The sequence below is a fragment of the Pseudorca crassidens genome, chromosome 2 (genome assembly GCF_039906515.1).
Source record: "Pseudorca crassidens isolate mPseCra1 chromosome 2, mPseCra1.hap1, whole genome shotgun sequence".
In the NCBI taxonomy this organism is placed as follows: Eukaryota; Metazoa; Chordata; class Mammalia; order Artiodactyla; family Delphinidae; genus Pseudorca; species Pseudorca crassidens.
The window spans coordinates 164,436,782-164,460,369 of NC_090297.1; the positions used below are offsets into that span (position 1 = coordinate 164,436,782).

At 41.4% G+C, this 23,588-nt stretch overlaps 1 protein-coding gene across 4 annotated transcripts in view; it reads left to right on the forward strand.

Annotated features, from left to right (window-relative positions):
• The window catches only part of TP53BP2 (tumor protein p53 binding protein 2), a 66,879-nt gene that overhangs the window by 28,420 nt on the left and 14,871 nt on the right, over positions 1 to 23,588 (forward strand). For 2 of the 4 annotated variants that reach the window (XM_067729656.1, XM_067729657.1), the window contains exons 4-12: positions 4,079 to 4,161; positions 14,589 to 14,690; positions 16,796 to 16,970; positions 17,753 to 17,934; positions 18,295 to 18,459; positions 18,842 to 19,070; positions 20,470 to 20,583; positions 20,898 to 21,046; positions 21,811 to 22,276. In XM_067729656.1, coding sequence (XP_067585757.1) covers positions 4,079 to 4,161; positions 14,589 to 14,690; positions 16,796 to 16,970; positions 17,753 to 17,934; positions 18,295 to 18,459; positions 18,842 to 19,070; positions 20,470 to 20,583; positions 20,898 to 21,046; positions 21,811 to 22,276 — 1,665 coding nt within the window. The remainder of the gene's footprint in view (positions 1 to 4,078; positions 4,162 to 14,588; positions 14,691 to 16,795; positions 16,971 to 17,752; positions 17,935 to 18,294; positions 18,460 to 18,841; positions 19,071 to 20,469; positions 20,584 to 20,897; positions 21,047 to 21,810; positions 22,277 to 23,588) is intronic. The other 2 variants (XM_067729658.1, XM_067729659.1) reach the window with 1 other exon arrangement.

Genomic DNA, 23,588 nt, shown 5'->3' on the forward strand with positions numbered 1-23,588 from the left:
TAAGCCCTGACTGGGGGGTGGGGAGAAAGGGGTGTGGTTCAGTTTGTTCTGTTTTCTTGGAAGATGGGAAAAATTTGGCGACAGTTTTTAATGTGGGTGGGAAGGAAAGAGTCAGTAGAGCAGCGGGTTGAAATACAAGGAGGAGGAATGCTCAATGGGCAAGTCAGCCAGTGGGAGGTGGCGGGGGAAGGATCTCTCTTCCATTATTTATTTATTATTTTTAAAATTTATTTTTAACATCTTTATTGGAGTATAATTGCTCTGCAATGGTGTGTTAGTTTCTGCTTTATAACAAAGCGAATCAGCTATACATATACATATATCCCCATATCTCCTCCCTCTTGCGTCTCCCTCCCACTCTCCCTATCCCACCCCTCTAGGTGGTCACAGAGCACCGAACTGATCTCCCTGTGCTATGCAGCTGCTTCCCACTAGCCCTCTATTTTACATTTGGTAGTGTATATATGTCCATGCTAGTCTCTCACTTCATCCCAGCTTCCCCTTCCCTGCCCCCCGCCCCTGCTGTGTCTTCAAGTCCGTTCTCTAAGTCTGCGTCTTTATTCTCTCTTCCATTTTAACTGGGTGGAAGGGAAACTTTGCAGATGCAGGTAAATGTGTGCTCCCTGTGGGAGCAGTGGGAGGGTCTTTTCATCTGAGAACATTTGTTTTCTCTGAGATAGGAGGCACAGCCGTGTGAAAGTGATGGTTGGAGCCATGGTGGAGAACAGGAGAGAGTGCTGCTGGGGGACCAGGGTCCCCCTGGAGGCCAGTTGAGACTAGAGACCAGGAGACCATGGGTGATTTTTTCCCCAGTGATGCTCTGCAGCCCAGAGGGTTGTAAGAGGAGATGGTTGGATTGACCCAAGGTTGGGGTTTGACCAGACCAGTTCAGTGGAGTCAGTGGGACAGGGAAGACGAGGATGTTGGTGAGATGACGTCTAAGCTGGGTGGGGGCGAAGTGAAGGCAGGGGGGCTGCAGGGCAAGAGCAGACCAGTGCTAAGGAACTGCATGTCTCAGATTCATGCACAGGTGCAGTGAGAGGAAATTATGGTCAAAAAGTAGAGAGTCTGAATTTAAGATTTCAGGGGTAGAGCACCTCTAGGTGACGTGGTCCTGCACCGGACCATGAAATGATCCTGAATTAGAGAGGAGGTAGGAGGCCACGGATCCTAGAGGTGAGCTTTTGGGTGGTAAGGTCATCCAGCATGAAGGCAGGACTTGGAGTGGGGAGAACAGGGGGGTCAGGTGGTCACATCTGCGGTGACTGAGGGTTGTGACCAGAGTTTATAGATGACAGTGAGGAGAGGGTAGAAGGTAATACGTGAAGGTGGAGAAATAGTGGGCTGAAAGCAGCCCTAGACATCGGGACACAGCTATCCCTGTGACCCTGGAGATCTCATAGGACATGGGAGAAAAGGCAGTTTCAGGTCTGAGATCTGTGGGAAAACTTTGTTCTCAGTGGGAAACCACTGGCCGGAGCATGATTACTAGGTGTTTCTAAAAATGTTGGAACTTTTAAAATGGAAGGTTTGTGACTTCAGTATATGTGTAATTCTTGGGAGTAAGAATGTCGGTAACAGAGGTTAATTATTAGATGTCACAGAATCTCAGTTTTATTCCTTTAGTACAAATGTCCACATGGTACCCAGCAATTAGACATTCAGACTGTGGGGGACCCCAGAATTGACTTAGTCTGGCCTCTTACTCTACAGATGAGAAAGGCTGATACTCAGGGGTTAAATGACTTGTCAGAGGCCACGTCCCTAGAGGCAGAGGCAGGAGTGGAACCTGAGTCACTTCAGCCAGGCTGGCTCGCAGGCCTTTCAGTGTCTCTGGTGTCTGTAATTTTATTTTAAATAAGCATGCTTTTTTTTTTTTTTCCCTAAAGCAGCCTTCTTTTTTGTGGTTTTAAGTTGGCATCTGCATCTTATTTTTATTTTGTTCTTTGTTTACATTACTGCATACATCTTCTTTTAGTAAATTAGATGAATTTTCCCCGTTGATCTACTAGTTCAAATATCTTTCTCTGTCGTACCGGGTAAATTATTAAACAGCCTCTCAATAGTGCAGTACGCAGTTTCAGTGTGTCTGTAATGTGAGAAATATAATCTGAAGATAAAGACGCTGTTTTCACATTGTTGCAGAACACCAGTGCCACATAGTGTCTAAACTGGGATAAAACAGGATTGCTGTTCAGTGTCAGCCTTTGTGGTGTAGACTTCTAGATTACAGATTAGGAGACTGTTACTGTATTCTTTTTCCAGTTTAACTAGGACCTGTGACCCAGAATGTATATGACATTAATTTTAAAACTCTTGCTTTTTACTCTGATTATGTAACTGAACATGCCAAGGAGAAACTGGCGGAGTGCTCTTTCTTTGAGGCAGCAAAGAAAGCAGTTATTCCTAAGTGATAGATTTCTTTTTTTCTTCTACGGAAATATTGTCACAGGTTACCTGAGCTGTTTTGTCAGAGAATTGAACAGTATTTAAAAGTAGGGCTTCCCTGGTGGCGCAGTGGTTGAGAGTCCGCCTGCCGATGCAGGGGACACCGGTTTGTGCCCCGATCCAGGAAGATCCCACGTGCCACGGAGTGGCTGGGCACCTGAGCCATGGCCGCTGAGCCTGCGCGTCCGGAGCCTGTGCTCCGCGATGGGAGAGGCCACAACAGTGAGAGGCCCGCGTACCGCAAAAAAAAAAAAAAAAAAAAAAAAGTAAAGCTAACGCATTGGAGTTAGATGTAAGTGTGGTACGTGGCCCTGAGGATAGACATACTTATTTACTGGAAATTTGTGCTAAGCTTCCAGGCAGGTACAATAGAGATTTGATTCAAAAGAAATTTTAATCTAAAACCTCTTGGGAGATAACTTAATAAATTTTCTAACTTCTGGGAAGTACAGGTCTAAGCTTAATTTCACATATTTAAGAAATTCTCTTTGATATTGTTTCTTATAATTTATCAGTTTAAGACTATTTTCCCCTCGTGATGCTTTAAGTGGTACTGAAAGACCCATATATTCGGGCTTGAAAAATTCTTTTTAGCCAAAAAAGCAGAATGCACAGTGTTTTCCAATTAGTACTTTCCCAAGCTAAGAAAATGGAAATTTTTTTACTTAAATAAATGGGGAAATACTTGATAATACTTCGGAATTATCGCAAAATGACCAAATGTTCGAAATGCCACTTGTTCTGTTTTCATTTGCTTCCTTCCTGTGTAAGGTACAAACTCTTTAACGAGTACAAGGATGGGTTGATGTAATTTTCACTTTTATTTCTTTCAATGAAACTATTCCCAATTTCACTGCTGAGTAGCTAAATAGAGAACTGGGAGGAGCCACTTAAGCAAACGGTGTGAATGACCCGTAATCAGAAGTACATGTATTTTCTTAACTTCGCCTCCTGTGGTATCTGACGCATGGGAATGGTTAGCATGTGACATTTTCTAGTGCTATTTCTTTTTCTTTTTTTTTTTTTTTTTTTGCGGTACGCGGGCCTCTCACTGCTGTGGCCTCTCCCGTTGCGGAGCACAGGCTCCAGACGCGCAGGCTCAGCGGCCATGGCTCACGGTCCAGCCGCTCCGCGGCATGTGGGATCTTCCCGGACCGGGGCACGAACCTATGTCCCCCGCATCGGCAGGCGGACTCTTAACCACTGCGCCACCAGGGAAGCCCTGTAATGCTATTTATTCACCGTTCCAAGTAAGGTTTTCCAGAACAGGCTGAATTACGAGACCTTACCTTCATTGCTACTAGAAAGCATTTTAAGTATATTTTCAACTTAAAATATCAGAGAGCTTTTTTTTTTTTTTTTTTTTTTGCGGTACGCGGGCCTCTCACTGTTGTGGCCTCTCCTGTTGCGGAGCACAGGCTCCGGACGCGCAAGCTCAGCGGCCATGGCTCACGGGCCCAGCCGCTCCGCGGCATGTGGGATCTTCCCGGACCGGGGCACGAACCCGTGTCCCCTGCATCGGTAGGCGGACTCCCAACCACTGCGCCACCAGGGAACTGAGAAATGAACTGGGACTTAAAATATCTGTCAACTCTAGTGTTAATGCCTGCTTTCTGAATTTTGTGCCTAGTGAGCGGACCAAGGTCTCAGGATCCAAGTTTAAAAAGAAATGGTGTAAAAGTTCCAGGTGAACATCGAAGAAAGGAGAATGGCGTAAGTGATCATTGTTACCCATGCCATGTATGGACCACAGTGATACTGCTTTTTTAACCTTTAAATCTCATTCACTGTTCCTTTTTTTTTCAGTGGGTTTTTAAGGATGGCCCTTTTTAAAAGGCCTATTTTAAATTTATTTCTTCAAAACGGTTAATTTTAATGATCTCCACGTGGCTCTCGAAATAATTCAAATGCTGAATGTACCCTAAATTCAGAACAAAACAGATGTTGAGCAGGTTGGAGGAAGTGTCTTTTTTTGGTGATTTTATTTGTTGCCGTCGTTTTTAGCGATTAGTGATATATTACTACTCTTGCTACTGCATATGAATTTTAGCAGGTATCCTTGGGATTCCTTGTAGGCATTTTCTTTTCAGAGCTTAGACTTTTTAATACTGTTAAGGATTAGCTAAATTACCTCTCTCCAACCTACATTTGCTTCTACTCTGCCTTTCCCCATATTCTTTGTTTTTCCCCCCAAAATTCTTCCTGTTTCTCTTCTCTGATCTCATATTTATCTTACAGTGAAGAAAGGTTGATATGACGATAACAGAAATGGTCTCAACCATTAACAGGATTTCAGTGCGTCTTGACACAATGTATCTTTCCCTATCACTGGGTTTTTTATTTTTTATTTGTTTTTTCGGCCACGCAGCATGCGGGATCGTAGTTTCCCGACCAAGGATCGAACCCATGCCCCCTGCACTGGAAATGCAGAGTCTTAACCGCTGGACTACCAGGGAAGTCCCATCACTGGGTTGTTAAAAAACATCTTGATAGAAGTATAATTGTCATATAATAAACTGCACATATTTCAGGTATACAATTTGATAAGTTTTGACATGTGTACACCTGTGAAGCCATTACCATAATCAAGTTAATGAACATATCCATCACCCCCTCCCCCCCAAAAAAAAGTTTCCTTACGTCCTTCTGTAATCCTTTCCTTCTTGCCTCCCTCCCCATCCTCAGGGAACTGCTAGCAAGTCTCCTTTCTGTTACTACAAATTAGTTATATTTTCTAGAATCTAGGATAAATGGAGCCATCCAGTATGTACTCTTTTTGTCTGAATTTACTCAGGATAATTATTTTGAGATTAATCCATTTTGCTGTGTGTATCAATAGTTGATTCCTTTTTATTGCTGAGAGATACTTCATTGTCTGGTTACACCACTCCTTATCCATTCATCTGTTGATGGACATTTGGGTTGTTTCCAGTTACTCCATATCAAGCTACAATGAATATTTGGGTACACATCTTTGTATGGACATATACTTTTATTTCTCTTGGGTGAATACTTAGGAGTGGAATGGTTGGGTCATTTGGTAGATGTATGTTAACTTTTTTTTTTTTTTAACATCTTTATTGGAGTATAATTGCTTTACAGTGCTGTGTTGTATGTTAACTTTTAAAAAGCTGCCAGAGTGTTTTCCAAAGTGATTGTTTTATTTTACATTCCCCACCAGAGAGTTCTAGTTTTTCCACATCCTTGCCAACGTTTGGTATGGTCATTCCTTTTCATTTTGGCTGTCTAATAGGTGTGTAGTGGTATTACATTGTGGTTTTAATTTGTATTTCTCTAATGGCTAATGATGTTGGGCATCTATCATGTGCTTATTTGCCATTTGTGTATTGTCTTTGGTGAAGTATTTGTTCACCTCTTTTGCTTAATTTTTTCTTTATTGGGTTGTTTACTTTCTTATTACTGAGTTTAAGGCTTCTTTATATATTCTGGATCCAAGTTTTTTATTACATAGATGATTTGCAAATATTTTTCCCAGTCTATGACTTGTTCTTAATTTTAATACAGTATAATTGATCGGTTTAGAAGTTTTGTAGTTTTAGATTTTACATCTAAGTTTATGATCCATTTTGCAGTAACATTTGCATATGGTGTGAGAGTTAAAGTTCATTTTGTTTTTCGTATATGGATAGCAGTTGTACAAGCAGCATTTGTTGAAAACACTAAACTTTCTCCACTCAATTGCCTTTTTTTCTAAAATCAATTACCCCATATATGTGCGGGTCTATTTTGGTACTCTCTGTCCTGCACAATTGATCTGTTTATCTATCATGATGTCAGTAACACACTGTGTTGGTTACTGAAACATGGTAAGTCTTGAAGTCAGGTAGTGTATGTTTTCAACTGCATACTTTACAAAGCTTTGGCTATTGTATGTCCTTTGCACTTCCATATGGAATTTTAGAATTTGGTTGTCAGTTTATACAAAAAAAGCCTGCTGGGATTTTGGTTGGGATTCCGTTGACTCTGTAAGTCAGTTTGGGAAGAACTGCCGTCTTGACAGTATTGAGCTTTTCGGTTCATGAGCTCCACTTCGCCCTTTATTTAAGTCTTCTCTCTCTCAGCCAGGTTTTGAAGTTTTCAGTGGGCAGATCTGGCACATCTTCTGTTAACTTTATTCCTAAGTGCTTCATGTTTTTTATGCTATTGTTAATGGTATTAAAAATACTTTCTTCAGTTTCTGGTTGTTGCTAATATATAGAAATATAATTGATGTTGGCATATTGATGTTTTATCCTGCATTCTTGCTAAATAAATTATTCTGGTAGCTTTTTTGTAGATTCCATAGGATTTTCTTCATAGATGATTGTGTTGTCTTTGTGTAAAGACAAAAGAAACTTTTTTTTTTTTTTACATCTTTATTGGAGTATAATTGCTTTACAATGGTGTGTTAGTTTCTGCTTTATAACAAAGTGAATCAGTTATACATATGTTCCCATATCTCCTCCCTCTTGTGTCTCCCTCCCTCCCACCCTCCCTAGCCCACCCCTCTAGGTGGTCACAAAGCGCCGAGCTGATCTCCCTGTGCTATGCGGCTGCTTCCCACTAGCTATCTACCTGACGTTTGGTAGTGTATATATGTCCATGCCACTCTCTCACTTTGTCCCAGCTTACCCTTCCCCCTCCCCATATCCTCAAGTCCATTGTCTAGTAGGTCTGTATCTTTTTTCTTGTCTTACCCCTAGGATCTTCATGACTTTTTTTTTCTTAAATTCCATATATATGTGTTAGCATACGGTATTTGTCTTTCTCTTTCTGACTTACTTCACTCTGTATGACAGACTCTAGGTCCATCCACCTCATAACAAATACCTCAATGTCGTTTATTTTTATGGCTGAGTAATATTCCATTGAATATATGTGCCACATCTTCTTTATCCATTCATCTGATGATGAACACTTAGGTTGTTTCCATCTCCTGGCTATTGTAAATAGAGCTGCAATTTTGGTACATGACTCTTTTTGAATTATGGTTTTCTCAGGGTATATGCCCAGTATTGGGATTGCTGGGTCATATGGTAGTTCTATTTGTAGTTTTTTAAGGAACCTCCATACTGTTCTCCATAGTGGCTGTACCAATTCACATTCCCACCAGCAGTGCAAGAGTGTTCCCTTTTCTCCACACCCTCTCCAGCATTTATTGTTTCTAGATTTTTTGATGATGGCCATTCTGACCGGCGTGAGATGATATCTCATTGTACTTTTGATTTGCATTTCTCTAATGATTAATGACGTTGAGCATTCTTTCATGTGTTTGTTGGCAGTCTGTATATCTTCTTTGGAGAAATGTCTATTTAGGTCTTCTGCCCATTTTTGGATTGTGTTGTTTGTTTTTCTGTTATTGAGCTGCATGAGCTGCTTGTAAATTTTGGAGATTAATCCATTGTCAGTTGCTTCATTTGCAAATATTTTCTCCCATTCTGAGGGTTGTCTTTTTGTCTTGTTTATGACCTTGCTGTGCAAAAGCTTTTAAGTTTCATTAGGTCCCATTTGTTTATTTTTGTTTTTATTTCCATTTCTCTAGGAGGTGGGTCAAAAAGGATCTTGCTGTGATTTATGTCATAGAGTGTCCTGCCTATGTTTTCCTCTAAGAGTTTGATAGTTTCTGGCCTTACATTTAGGTCTTTAATCCATTTTGAGCTAATTTTTGTGTATGGTGTTAGGGAGTGATCTAATCTCATACTTTCACATGTACCTGTCCAGTTTTCCCAGCACCACTTATTGAAGAGGCTGTCCTTTCTCCACTGTACATTCCTGCCTCCTTTATCAAAGATAAGGTGACCATATGTGCGTGGGTTTATCTCTGGGCTTTCTATCCTGTTCCATTGATCTATCTTTCTGTTTTTGTGCCAGTACCATACTGTCTTGATTACTGTAGCTTTGTAGTATAGTGTGAAGTCAGGGAGCCTGATTCTTCCAGCTCCGTTTTTCATTCTCAAGATTGCTTTGTCTATTCGGGGTCTTTTGTGTTTCCATACAAATTGTGGAATTTTTTGTTCTAGTTCTGTGAAAAATGCTAGTGGTAGTTTGATAGGGATTGCATTGAATCTGTAGATTGCTTTGGGTAGTAGAGTCATTTTAACAATGTTGATTCTTCCAATCCAAAAACATGGTATATCTGTCCATCTATTTGTATCATCTTTAATTTCTTTCATCAGTGTCTTAAAATTTTCTGCATACAGGTCTTTTGTCTCCTTAGGTAGGTTTATTCCTAGGTATTTTATTCTTTTTGTTGCACTGGTAAATGGGAGTGTTTTCTTGATTTCACTTTCAGATTTTTCATTAGTGTATAGGAATGCCAGAGATTTTTGTGCATTAATTTTGTATCCTGCAACTTTACCAAATTCATTGATTAGCTCTAGTAGTTTTCTGGTAGCATCTTTAGGATTCTCTATGTATAGTATCATGTCATCTGCAAACAGTGACAGCTTTACTTCTTCTTTTCCTATTTGTATTATTTTATTTCCTTTTCTTCTCTGATTGCTGTGGCTAAAACTTCCAAAACTATGTTGAATAAGAGTGGTGAGAGTGGTCAACCTTGTCTTGTTCCTGATCTTAGTGGAAATGGTTTCAGTTTTTCACCGTTGAGGATGATGTTGGCTCTGGGTTTGTCATGTATGCCCTTTATTATGTTGAGGAAAGTTCCCTCTATGCCTACTTTCTGCAGGGTTTTTATCATAAATGGGTGTTGAATTTTGTCAGAAGCTTTCTCTGCATCTATTGAGATGATCATATGCTTTTTCTCCTTCAATTTGTTAATATGGTGTATCACATTGACTGATTTGCGTGTATTGAAGAATCCTTGCATTCCTGGAATAAACCCTGCTTGATCTTGGTGTATGATCCGTTTAATGTGTTGTTGGATCCTGTTTGCTAGTATTTTTTTGAGGATTTTTGCATCTTTGTTCATCAGTGATATTGGCCTGTAGTTTTCTTTGTGACATCCTTGTCTGGTTTTGGTATCAAGGTGATGGTGGCCTCGTGGAATGACTTTGGGAGTGTTCCTCCCTCTGCTATATTTTGGATGAGTTTGAGAAGGATAGGTGTTATCTCTTCTGTAAATGTGTGATAGAATTCGCCTGTGAAGCCATCTGGTCCTGGGCTTTTGTTTGTTGGAAGATTTTTAATCACAGTTTCAATTTCAGTGCTTGTGATTGGTCGGTTCATATTTTCAATTTCTTCCTGATTCAGTCTTGGCAGGTTGTGCATTTCCAAGAATTTGTCCATTTCTTCCAGGTTGTCCATTTTATTGGCATAGAGTTGTTTGTAGTCATCTCTCATTATCCTTTGTATTTCTGCATTGTCAGTTGTTACTTCTCCTTTTTCATTTCTAATTCTATTGATTTGAGTCTTCTCCCTTTTTTTCTTGATGAGTCTGGCTAATGATTTATCAGTTTTGTTTATCTTCTCAAAGATCCAGCTTTTAGTTTTATTGATCTTTGCTATCATTTCCTTCATTTCTTTTTCATTTATTTCTGATGTGATCTTTATGATTTCTTTCCTTCTGCTAACTTTGGGGTTTTTTTGTTCTTCTTCCTCTAATTGCTTTAGGTTCAAGGTTAGGTTGTTTATTCGAGATGTTTCCTGTTTCTTAAGGTAGGATTGTATTGCTGTAAACTTCCCTCTTAGAACTGCTTTTGCTGCATCCCATAGGTTTTGGGTCGTCGTGTCTCCATTGTCATTTGTTTCTAGGTATTTTTTGATTTCCTCTTTGATTTCTTCAGTGTTCACTTCGTTATTAAGTAGTGTATTGTTTAGCCTCCATGTGTTTGTATTTTTTACAGATCTTTTCCTGTAATTGATATCTAGTCTCATAGCGTTGTGGTCGGAAAAGATACTTGATACGATTTCAATTTTCTTAAATTTACCAAGGCTTGATTTGTGACCCAAGATATGATCTATCCTGGAGAATGTTCCATGAGCACTTGAGAAAAATGGGTATTCTGTTGTTTTTGGATGGAATGTCCTATAAATATCAATTAAGCCCATCTTGTTTAATGTATCATTTAAAGCTTGTGTTTCCTTATTTATTTTCATTTTGGATGATCTGTCCATTGGTGAAGGTGTGGTGTGAAAGTCCCCTACTATGATTGTGTTACTGTCGATTTCCCCTTTTATGGCTGTTAGTATTTGCCTTATGTATTGAGGTGCTCCTATGTTGGGTGCATAAATATTTACAATTGTTATATCTTCTTCTTGGATCGATCCCTTGATCATTATGTAGTGTCCTCCTTTGTCTCTTCTAACAGTCTTTATTTTAAAGTCTGTTTTGTCTGATATGAGGATTGCTACTCCAGCTTTCTTTTGGTTTCCATTTGCATGGAATATCTTTTTCCATCCCCTCACTTTCAGTGTGTATGTGTCTCTAGGTCTGAAGTGGGTCTCTTGTAGACAGCATATATATGGGTCTTGTTTTTGTATCCATTCAGCCAGTCTGTGTTTTTGGTGGGAGCATTTAATCCATTTACATTTAAGGTAATTATCGATATGTATGTTCCTATTCCCATTTTCTTAATTGTTTTGGGTTTGTTATTATAGGTCTTTTCCTTCTCTTGTGTTTCTTGCCTAGAGAAGATCCTTTAGCATTTGTTGTAAAGCTGGTTTGGTGGTGCTGAACTCTCTCAGCTTTTGCTTCTCTGTAAGGTTTTAATTTCTCCATCAAATCTGAATGAGATCCTTGCTGGGTAGAGTAATCTTGGTTGCAGATTTTCCTCCTTCATCACTTTAAATATGTCCTGCCAGTCCCTTCTGGCTTGTGGAGTTTCTGCTGAAAGATCAGCTGTTAACCTTATGGGGATTCCCTTGTGTGTTTTTTGTTGTTTTTCCCTTGCTGCTTTTAATATGTTTTCTTTGTATTTAATTTTTGACAGTTTGATTAATATATGTCTTGGCGTGTTTCTCCTTGGATTTATCCTGTATGGGACTCTCTGTGCTTCCTGGACTTGATTAACTATTTCCTTTCCCATATTAGGGAAGTTTTCAACTGTAATCTCTTCAAATATTTTCTCAGTCCCTTTCTTTTTCTCTTCTTCTTCTGGAACCCCTATAATTTGAATGTTGATGCGTTTAATGTTGTCCCAGAGGTCTCTGAGACCGTCCTCAGTTCTTTTCATTCTTGTTTCTTTATTCTGCTCTGCAGTAGTTATTTCCACTATTTTATCTTCCAGGTCACTTATCCATTCTTCTGCCTCAACTATTCTGCTACTGATCCCATCTAGAGTATTTTTATGTGTTGTTCATCATTGCTTGTTTCATCTTTAGTTCTTCTAGGTCCTTGTGAAATGTTTCTTGCATTTTCTCTATTCTATTTCCAAGATTTTGGATCATCTTTACTATCATTATTCTGAATTCTTTTTCAGGTAGACTGCCTATTTCCTCTTCATTTGTTAGGTCTGGTGGGTTTTTATCTTGCTCCGTCATCTGCTGTGGGTTTTCTGTCTTCTCATTTTGCTTAGTTTACTGTGTTTGGGGTCTCCTTTTTGCAGGCTGCAGGTTTCGTAGTTCCCATTGTTTTTGGTGTCTGTCCCCAGTGGCTAAGGTTGGTTCAGTGGGTTGTGTAGGCTTCCTGGTGGAGGGGACTAGTGCCTGTGTTCTGGTGGATGAGGTTGGATCTTGTCTTTCTGGTGGGCAGGTCCACGCCTGGTGGTGTGTTTTGGGGTGTCTGTAGACTTATTATGATTTTAGGTAGCCTCTCTGCTAATGGGTGAGGTTGTGTTCCTGTCTTGCTAGTTGTCTGGCATAGGATGTCCAGCACTGTAGCTTGCCGGTCGTTGAGTGAAGCTGGGTGCTGGCGTTGAGATGGAGATCTCAGGGAGATTTTTGCCGTTTGATATTATGTGGAGCTGGGAGGTCTCTTGTGGAACAGTGTCCTGAAGTTGGCTCTCCCACCTCAGAGGCACAGCACTGACTCCTGGCTGCAGCACCTAGAGCCTTTCATCCACACGGCCCAGAATAAAAGGGAGAAAAAGTAGAAAGAAAGAAAGAAAGAAGCTAAAAGAAAATAAAGTAAGGTAAAATAAAATAAAGTTATTAAAATAAAATAATAATTATTAAGAAAAATTAAAACAAAAAACGGACGGATAGAATCCTAGGACAAATGGTGAAAGCAGAGCTATATAGACAAAACCTCACACAGAAGCATACACATACACACTCACAAAAAGAGGAAAAGGGGAAAAATAATAAATCTTGCTCTCAAAGTCCACCTCCTTAATTTGGGATGATTCGTTGTCTATTCATGTATTCCACAGATGCAGGGTACATCAAGTTGATTGTGGAACTTTAATCCGTTGCTTCTGTGGCTGCTGGGAGAGATTTCCCTTTCTCTTCTTTGTTCGCACAGCTCCCGGGGCTCAGCTTTGGATTTGGCCCCTCCTCTGCGTGTAGGTCGCCGGAGGGCGTGTGTTCTTCGCTCAGACAGGACGAGGTTAAAGGAGCTGCTGATTCCGGGGCTCCGGCTCACTCAGGCCAAGGGGAGGGAGGGGCACGGAGTGCGGGCTTGAGCCTGCGGCGGCAGAGGCCAGCGTGACGTTGCACCAGCCTGAGGCGCGCCGTGCGTTCTCCCGGGAAAGTTGTCCCTGGATCCCGGGATCCTGGCAGTGGCGGGCTGCACAGTCACCCCGGAAGGGGGGTGTGGACAGTGACCTGTGCTCGCACACAGGCTTCTTGGTGGCGGCAGCAGCAGCCTTAGCGTCTCATGCCCGTCTCTGGGGTCCGCGCTGTTAGCCGCGGCTCATGCCCGTCTCAGGAGCTCCTTTAAGTAGCGCTCTTAATCCCCTCTTCTCGTGCACCAGGAAACAAAGAGGGAAGAACAAGTCTCTTGCCTCTTCGGCAGGTCCAGACTCCCTCCCAGCTAGCAGTGGTGCACTAACCCCTTCAGGCCGGAAGCCTGAGCCTCAGCTCCCAGCCCCACCCGCTCCGACGGGTGAGCAGAAAAGCCTCTCGGGCTGCTGAGTGCCTGTGGGCCCTGATCCTCTGTGTGGGGATCTCCCCGCTTTGCCCTCCGCACCCCAGTTGCTCTGCTCTCCTCTGCGGCTCCAAAGCTTCCCCCTTCGCCACCCGCAGTCTCCGCCCGCGAAGGGGCTTCTAGTGTGTGGAAACCTTTCCTCCTTCACAGCTCCTTCCCACTGGTGCAGGTCCCGTCCCTATCCTTTTGTCTCTGTTTATTATATTTTCTTTTTCCCTACCCAGGTACGTGGGGACTTTCTTGCCTTTGGGGAGTTCTGAGGTCTTCTGCCAGCATTCAGTAGGTGTTCTGTAGGAGTTGTTGCACATGTAGATGTATTTCTGATGTATCTGATGCTGTTGGTATCTTGTAATGAATCACATAGACGCAATTCTCCTTTCAGGTAAAGCTGCAGAAAAATGACTGAATAATGGCTGTTCCTTCATTATCTCCTTTTTCTACTTTTCTTCTTTTTCTGCTAGCGTTGGAGGGTCTCCTGCAGAGTCTGAGGGCGGCTGTGGCTCACCACAGGGACAAGGACACTGGCAACAAAAGTTCGGGGGAGTACTCCTTGGCGTGAGCCCTCCCACAGTCCGCCATTAGCCCCATCCAAGAAACGTTTTCGTTTTCAATCTGGACACAGTTTATTTCTACTTTTTTGTTCTGTGGCACGGGTTAAACCTCTTAGGACCATGTCCAACGGATGTTTAGAGAGTGGACATCTTGCTTTGTTCCTGATGACCCAATGTATCTTGAATTTGTAAAATTCTAGTGTCATAGTTTTAAAGGGTGTTTTGATGACTGTATTCTAGGTTTGCTGCCAGTGTCCCAGTATCACGTTTAATATGGTCAAACACTGCCTTCCTAATTTAAATTAACTATGGAACGAGGTAATTCCAAGTTGTTCCATCTGTGTTACTGACTATTGAAACCAGTTAATTTAAATTTACAGCTTAGAAGAGTGTTGGTCTGTATGTTAGTATGTTTTATATGTTAATAAGTCAATGTGGGGTATTAATATAAAAGTTAATGGTTTCTTTAATATTATGTAAGAAAAATGGCTAAATAATTTTGTCCTGATTGGTTCAGGTGATGCTTATAATGGGCCTTTGAGTGAGGAGTCTCTGTGATCATTTTGTACTAAGTTGGATTGTTTGCATTTTTTTTTTTTTGGTAGGTTAATAGTCCTAGGATGGACCTGACACTTGCTGAACTTCAGGAAATGGCATCTCGCCAGCAGCAACAGATTGAGGCCCAGCAACAAATGCTGGCCACTAAGGTAATACCTTGTTTTCAAAGACCTAACGGGCCACTCCTGTTCATGTGTGTGTAAAGCCGTTTACGTTCCATCCTCACTAGTAAACCAGTTACCTCCTAGATACGTGTTGATACCATCAACCCGAAAGGTACCTGCTTTCTTCTCTTCACTGCAGCATTTTGTAGAAACCTTAAATCACCCAGTTGTTCCTGATCTTCCCGACCACCATTCTGATCAGAGTTAACCACGCTATGTTGAGTATCAGTAAAACAGGGCCAGCGGAAAGAACCTTTCGGCTTTGCTTGTAGGCACAGCTCTGGGCTGACCTCCTCCTGAATCATTACTACAGCAAGAGGCGCTTGTTGCTCATGCAAACCTGTCCCCAGCTGCTGCTTGGCACTGGTAACAGGCTGCCTACCTTTATCTGGGGACATTCTTCACCCACCACCTAATTCTCATCCTGTCCTTGGACAAAGAAAACATGGGAAGCCTCTCCACTGCTATCTAAACCAGTCTCCCTGCTGCTGCTTCTGCCAGCCATGGGCTTCTAGTCTGAGCCAGATGTTGTCGGACTTTGTCTGTAAAGGGCTGAGATATTTTAGGCTTTGCAAGCTGTGCTGTCTCAGCTCTGCAGTTGTAGCAGGAAAGCAGCCATAGACGAACGGGTATGGCAGTGTGCTGAGAAGACTTTACTCACAACACGGATAGCAAGCTGGATTTCGCCTGCAGGTCTGCCAGCCCCTGGTCTAAATACCCAGTCTCTGCCGCCGACCAGTCTTTGAGGGACTGTAAGTTCACTTGGGGTGAACAACTTGAAGGTTTGAGTAGCAAGGTCCCCAGCAGGGCTTTGAAGTGATGGCCAGGGATTCTTTTTTTTTTTTTTTTTAACATCTTTATTGGGGTATAATTGCTTTACAATGGTGTGCCAGTTTCTGCTTTGTAACAAAGTGAATCAGTTATACATATACATATGTTCCCATATCTCTTCCCTCCTGCGTCTCCCTCCCTCCCACCCTCCCCAGGGATTCTTTAAGGTGGTTCTCAACATGCACGATGGCCTTCCCTGGAATACTTCCTAGGGTTCCGATGCATCCTTTCTACTTCTGATGCCAGACACCAGCTTTTTCAAAATCATGTGTATCATTGCTTCTCAGACTTTAATACGAATACAGATCACCTAGGGATCTTGTTAAAAATGCATATTTTGATTCAGTAGGTGTGGGTTGGAGTCTGACATTTTGCATTTCTAACAAGGTCCCATGTGATGCTGACGCAGCATTCCTTGAGTTGCAAGGACATGAATTCAAAGAAAAAGGTTGATTGTTAACAGAATAACTCTCTACCCTCCGGGTCTTATTTTGAAACTATTTCTGTGTTATTTGTATGTTTTAGCCGTATTAATCTGTGAAGTTTACCCTTGATTATAAATTGTGTGGCTGTATTACTCAGTTAAAAATTGTAATATAATAGAAATAAAATTGTAAGTTGCATTATTGCAGTTTTCTAAAGGCACTAAGTAGTTCTTTAGCTCTTTTCTAAGTGTATTGAGTGTGTACTAACTATGTACAATACTGTTGACAGAGATCTACATTTCACATTGCGTTTAATCCTCACTGTAGCCCTAGGAGGACTAGTGATCATCTCATTTTATAGGTGAAGAGACAGACTTGTGGATTTGGTGAAATTATGTAATTTGCCCAAAGTCTCATAGCTAATAAATGGCAGAGCTTGGGTTTGAATCCAAATTGGACTTCGAAGTGTATCATTTAATAGCTTTCTTTTACTGCCTCCCCCTCTACATGAGCTCCTTCTTAAAATTATAGCCGCAGCTCATGAAAACTAGTTCAAGCATCACTGCTTGCTTGCCGCACAAGGACCACTTGGATAAAAATACTAGTTCCTGGATCTTACCCCCTAAGAGGTAGATTCTAGGCTTGGGCCCGGGAGAGGCTGTTTTTCACAGACTCCCCAGGTGGTTCTCATAGCAGTGTGTAGGACAGATGGTGAGACCAGAGCAACGCCACCGGTGTACCTCAGCCTGGGCACCTCAGGGTGTGGTTAGATTAATTGTGGGTTAGTGGTCTGCTGTTTAAAATGCCATGTCTGATGATGGCTTATATCTTCAGGAGCAGCGCTTAAAGTTTTTGAAACAGCAAGATCAGCGTCAGCAGCAACAAGCTGCTGAACAGGAAAAGCTTAAGAGGCTCAAAGAAATAGCTGAGAATCAGGAGGCTAAGCTGAAAAAAGTGAGAGCACTTAAAGGCCACGTGGAACAGAAGAGGCTAAGCAACGGGAAACTTGGTGAGTTGCTCCCATTTGGTTTACCTCAGTGCTAAATGCTACAGTGTTAAACTGTTTGGGTGTAAGGAAACGCATTGGTATAAGAAAACACGTTGGTGTAGGAAGTTTATGTGAATTTGCAGTAAGTAAGAAGAATAAGATGAGACTCTGTATGTAGATCAACTTCAAAGGATTTTTTTGGAAAAGTATAATTCACTGCAGTTTTGATGCTGCTGCTTCCCCCTGAATTGAATTCAGCTGTTGAATGTTTTAGACAAGGTTTCCAGGTTCCCTTTGGAAAACGTAGTAGTAGTAGTAGTAGTAGTAGTTTCCACCCCCCCCCATTTAGTTATTTATTTATTTGGTGGCACCAGGTCTTAGTTGCAGCAGGCGGGCTCCTTAGTTGCGACTCCAGGGCTCCTTAGTTGTGGCATGTGAACTCTTAGTTGCGGCATGCATGTGGGATCTAGTTCCCTGACCAAGGATGGAACCCAGGCCCCCTGCATTGAAGTCCTCTTTCTTCTCTCTAATTTTTGACTGAAAATTTGATGAAGGTAAGGATTTTTATGCATATAATGGCTCCATCTATTACAATACCATTTTAATTAAAATTTTAGTGATTTGATTTAGAGATGTCTGTTTGATTTAGAGGTGCTTATAAAGGAATAGGTTGATTCTAGGACATTCCTGAAAAATTTCTCTACTTTTTATGAGAAAGTTTATGGTACATCCTGGTTGCCCAGAAAGCAGTCCATTCTCATTTTTCTTTTCAACTACTGTTGCTTTTCTTGTTCTTACTTTAGTGGAGGAAATTGAACAGATGAATAGTTTGTTCCAGCAAAAGCAGAGGGAGCTCGTTCTGGCTGTGTCAAAAGTAGAGGAACTTACAAGACAGCTAGAGATGCTCAAGAACGGCAGGATTGATGGTCACCATGACAACCAGTCCGCGGTGGCTGAGCTTGATCGGCTGTACAAGGAGCTGCAGGTAAACTGTGGCCGCCTGTGACATTCAGTGGCACATCCTCTCTAGGACGACAGCATTGTCCACATAAGCGGCAGGAAGTCCTGGATTTCGGCCTCTTTTCCTTAAAGCGGGGAAGGGGAGGAAGACCTAAACACCGCAGAATCCAGAATAAACTTTATAGTACCTCAGACAGGAAATCTGAGGTGTTCCTTATGACCACAGCTGGTGGTCCAACACTTTAAAATTTTAAACCGTGAGATGAGAAGTGGGGGGGGACCTTACATTTTTAGAAATTGTATGATAGCGAACCATGTGATTATCTGTTTGAGAAATTTTTCTTCCTACTCCTTGGCTACCTTTTATTCCCTTAATTTTGTTCAGTTAAGAAACAAACTGAACCAGGAGCAGAATGCCAAGCTGCAACAACAGAGGGAGTGCTTGAATAAGCGCAATTCAGAAGTGGCGGTCATGGACAAGCGTGTTAATGAGCTCAGGGACCGGCTGTGGAAGAAGAAGGCGGCCCTGCAGCAGAAAGAGAACCTTCCAGTAAGTGTGCTGTTGGCAGGGGGCGGGGGGAGGGGACGATGACCATCCTAGTGAGGTCAGTACTTGCAGCAGCATCTTCAGAATCATTGCTCGGTGCGTCCTCTGGAAAGGGACGGGACCTGTGACTTCTTGAAAGAGAATCCACTGTTCTTATACTTTTAATATGATCACCTACGTAGCTCTGCTCTTTTTTCTAATTCTTGTAATAAAGTGTGGGTGAGAGTTCACCATGGGGTGTTTTTGTTTGGGGATATCTCTTGTAGATTTGATGGCTAGATCCTGAAAGTGCCGATTTTTAACAAAATTATGAACACGTCACGGGCTTTTCTGAGTCAGATCCAGCCTGACTTGCAATACTAAAGGCTCTGTGCTTTCTCCTAAGGTTTCGTCTGATGGACACCTGCCCCAGCCGGGGGCGTCGGGGCCGAGTCGAGTGGCTGCGGTCGGTCCCTATATCCAGTCGTCAACTATGCCCCGGATTGCCTCGAGGCCTGAGCTTCTGGTGAAGCCAGCCCTGCCCGATGGGCCTGGGGCCACGCAGGCTTCCGAGGGGTCCATGAAAGTCCAGACACTGCCCAGCATGAGATCTGGGGCCGCTTCACAAGTGAAAGGTAAAACCAGGCATTTCCAAGTCCTTCCAGGGCCGAGCTGCTCCCGTGCTCACTATGATTTTCCCCCAAATTTGACTTATTTATTTATTTGTTCGTTTGTTTTTGTATACCTTTCTTTTATTTGTGCTTCACAGCAAGTCTTTTTTTTTTTTTTTAATTTAGATTTTTTTTTTTTTCCTCCAGGTTTGAGTTTAAAAAGATGTCTTCCTATCCCTTGTTCATGTGGCAATTCTAAGAATCTCCTTGTGTTCTTTGGGGTTAAGAAATGATCATTTTCTTAACCCTAAGTACTCTAGGGTTCTGTTCAGGAAATGAAATAAAACATCAGGTTTTTAAAAACCTGGAAATTGTTTTGAATTCCTTCTCGTTAATAAGGAAGTTTTGATCTGATGTTAATAACTTGAGAACTTTCCTTGTGGTATAAAAACTCCAGATATGTTAGTGGTGTTGTCTCCACAGAATGCAAGACAGTCGGTCCATTCTGTTGATGATTGGTGTTTGCTATTCGTATATGTTTCTGTGTGAGAATTTGCCTGATGATAATTTTTAGAATAAAGGTAAACATATTGGGAGATAAAAGTGAAAGTAACAGAGGCTCGTTGTGTTAGTGGTCTTTGCATTCTGTGTGTAGTCCTCAGATACTTGGCCGGGGGCGGGGGGCAGGTGCAAGCCAGACTTTTATAATAGGAGGAAAAAATGAAGGGAGAGTTGCAGGAAAAGCAGGGCAAAAAGTATCCTTTAATGAGCTTATTAAACTCACCCCTGGAGAAAAAAAAATAGAATCGTCTCTTTTCCGTAACCACTATCATGTGTAAATGATAGCTAACTTTAAAATTATTTATTATTTTGGATTAATTGCCACTGTGAAGCAGTAGTGCTGCATAGTCTGGGTTTTATTGTAGAAAGAGTTAGTTTTGTTTTTTAAGGAAAAATAAAAGCTATGGCTTTGAAACTTAAATACCAGTGTAGAAAAAACCTGAATACTCTGATTTACCCAAGACTGTGGTCAGAGTCATGGGCTGAAAGTCCGTGCTTTTGCTTTTGTTGTGTGTGCATCACTTGTGGTGGTTATGTAAGACACACCAGAGAGCCCTTGGTCTGCTAGATTGGAAGTCGTTTTCTGGGTGGGATGGTGACGTTTTCTTACCCGGTGAGGAGTAATGCGTCCTTGCTGCTTCAAACGGACTTTCTGTTGATGGTGATTAATTTATTTGAGTCAGCAGGAGCACTCTTCAATTACAAGTATAAAATCTGATGTTTTCTAAGTAAGTTTAACTGGGGTTTTTGTGAGTCTGAGATTTAAACTCATTTTTAGAGATTTAACTTCTTAGCAGCAAAGTGAACCATTAAACATCTCCTTAGAATGCCAGGTTATTGCAGTTGCTTTTCTGTGTTCTAGGCTCTAAAATCCATCTGCTTGGCCCTGATTGGACTCCTCCGAATGCAGATCTTTTCTCGAGCCAACAAGCCTCTGCTTCTGTGTCCAAAAGCTCTGGAAATGCTCCAGACCAAGGTGAGGTTTACTTGTGCTGTTCCTGGATATTCTGTTTTGGGCATCTAAAGGTTCTGTGTATCCTTTTTTAGATAGCTTATTTTCCAGTGTGTTAAGACCAGGGACTGTGTTTATTTCCAGAACAGCTTCATTTAGCCAGGGAATTAAGGTACTAGCATTGTAGTGTTGGGTTATCCTTTAATCAACTTAATTTAAGAATAGAAGAGCATTTAGTGGGTATACGTTTGAGGAGAGAGAAACATGTGTGAATAAGAAATTTTATTACAAGCAGTTTGGTTATCAGCGTGATTCTTTTTTTTCCCTGTCTTCTTCAGCTGATGATGGGGAGGTTCCGCTGAGGGAGAAGGAGAAGAAAGTGCGTCCCTTTTCAATGTTTGACACCGTGGACCAGTCTGCTGCCCCACCCGCCTTTGGTACCCTCAGGAAGAACCAGAGCAGTGAAGATATCTTGCGGGATGCTCAGGTACTTGAGAGTATCCCAGTTTTAAGATTTAATGGTAATTCTATATACATTTTTTTTTTTTTAGAAGAGAGAAAGTATTATGTAGGGGAGAGAAAAAAATCTATCTGGAAGATTAGAAAATACAACAGCATTCTGTTATTTTAAATTCTGTTGCTTGAGTGTATTTGTGGTCTCACATCGTACTGGCACATGACTAACATGCTTGCTTCTGGGTCATATTTTGTATGATTCTCTAAAAAAAATACTAGTGCATTGAAGAACATTGTATTTGTGCTGCTCAGTTACCTTGTTTCTTCAAAATTTGGAGCTTAGCTTATGTCAAGCAATCTGATGATGAATCTTCCGTAACTGTTAGGATCCCACCCTTTGATAAGCAGTCTATGGCTGCATGCTCCAAGTTAGGAGTTTTTTTTTTAACCACGTGGCCCAGATTGCGTGAAGTTCCGATGAACGAGAATGGTTTTCAGTTATTGGTGTCACCCGTGAATATGAAAAATGGCACTTAAAAGTTTTCAAGTGGCCACTTACAGTTGCCCAAATAGGAAGGGGCAATGCGGAGGAAATCGTACGGGGCAGGATTTGTATTGCATTACTGAAGTGCCTTTTACGTGTGATTTAGTTCAGAGATTTAAGAGTTTTCAATGATTTTTAAATGCAGAGCTAGTCTTTTCAGTCTGTACTTAACATTTGTGCAGTTTAGGGTGTCTGGAACATCCTGTACACCCAGTTACACAGTATTTTAATCGGCTGTCGTGTGTTCACAGGCTGCAAATAAGAATGTAGCGAAGGTACCACCTCCTGTTCCATCAAAACCAAAACAGATTAATTTGCCTTATTTTGGACAAACTAATCAGTCGCCCTCTGACGTTAAGCCAGATGGAAACCCTCAGCAGTTGTCAGCGGCTGTCGCATCCATGGGAAACAAACCCAAACCAGCAGGGCAGCAGCAGAGGGTCCTGCTGGCTGTCAGCATGCCTTCAGTTGGCCAAGCGGACCAGACCCTTCCTCCAGGTTCTAAGCAAGAAAGTCCCCCTGCTGCTGCCGTCCGGCCCTTCACGCCTCAGCCTTCCAAGGACACCCTCCTTCCGCCCTTCAGGAAACCCCAGACCGTGGCTGCCAGCTCCATATACTCCATGTATACCCAGCACCAGGCTCCCGGCAAAAACTTCCAGCAGGCCGTGCAGAGCGCCTTGACCAAGTCCCATTCCCGAGGGCCCCACTTTCCGAGTGGTAAGATTCTTGGTCTCATCTTCACCTGCGTGGATGTGTTTCCATCCTACGCCAGAGCTGCCGTCGATCAGTAAACAGCACAGTGACGTGTACCTCTTTTGACTGATGCTTTTGTCCTAAGAGATTTGTTTCGTTATGGCTTCTGTTCTTCATGGGGAGTTTAAAAGAGTTTGTGCTAAATGCCAGCTACTGTAGTAGCTGAAGATGGTAGGTGAATAAAATGAAATAAATATGAAAATTGATGCATAAAACCTATAGCGATGACATAGCCTTCTGTGTTGAATTTCCTGTGTGCGTTTGTTTCCCGCTCATGGACGAGCTCCTCGGTGAGTGGGGAAAAGTGCCTGCAGGGGATCGCTGTGCAGAGGGATGTGTCTTCACTCTAGGTCTGACCAGGTGTTCTTGGTGCCTAGAGGTTTAGACAACTGCCTCTGTATATGTATTTTTTTTTAATGTTCTCTACTATATTTTAAGTTGTTCTAATGAGGACACAGTTACTAGTTAAATATAAAACACAAAAAGATTACTTTGTGTTCAACATACATAATTTGGTAACTTGTTGGGTTCTTTCTAAGAGTCATTAGTTTACGGGACTGGAATAAAATTCACTGTGTTTTAATGGAATGAAAATGGCTTTCTAGTTATGAAATAAGCACGTAATTGTGGCCCAGAATGTCATGAAAGTAATTACACAGCAGAGAATTAGTATATATGCTACATCTTACTCTTTTTCATGAGTCTGGTGAAAACTGCTAATATAATAATTCGGGAATTAGATAATGATGATGTAATCAGAATGTTTAAGGAGAATAGTTTTGGTAAATAGAAGTGGTTATTAATAATTTTGTAAGCCAAATGATTTGTCACATTGATTTCCTTTTGAAAATTGTGAAAGATGGGATAGTGCATGTTTAGTTTTAATCTGGACACGTGAAAGGATCACCAGTTTTCACTGATTCTAAATTCTTTTCACATTTTGACATCTTATTTATTTTAATTTTAATTTTTTTTTTTTACATTTTTACATTTTAAATTTGGATACTATGGTCTGTGATTTCTTACAATTATAATTGACAACATTTTCTTTCACATTGGTACATAAAATAATGGTACCTCTTTACAATCAATGAGGGTTTTGATTCTGTAATAAGTTTATTATGCAACGATGGAAACCTTGCTTTGTCATTTGTTATTTTTAAAAATTAGTTGTATTGAAGGGTATTATGTAATAACTGAAATTAAAAGAGGCTTTAATTATTGTTAGCTATGTCTGTTATTTGCTAGTTTTGTTTAATTAATACTAATCAGGGCT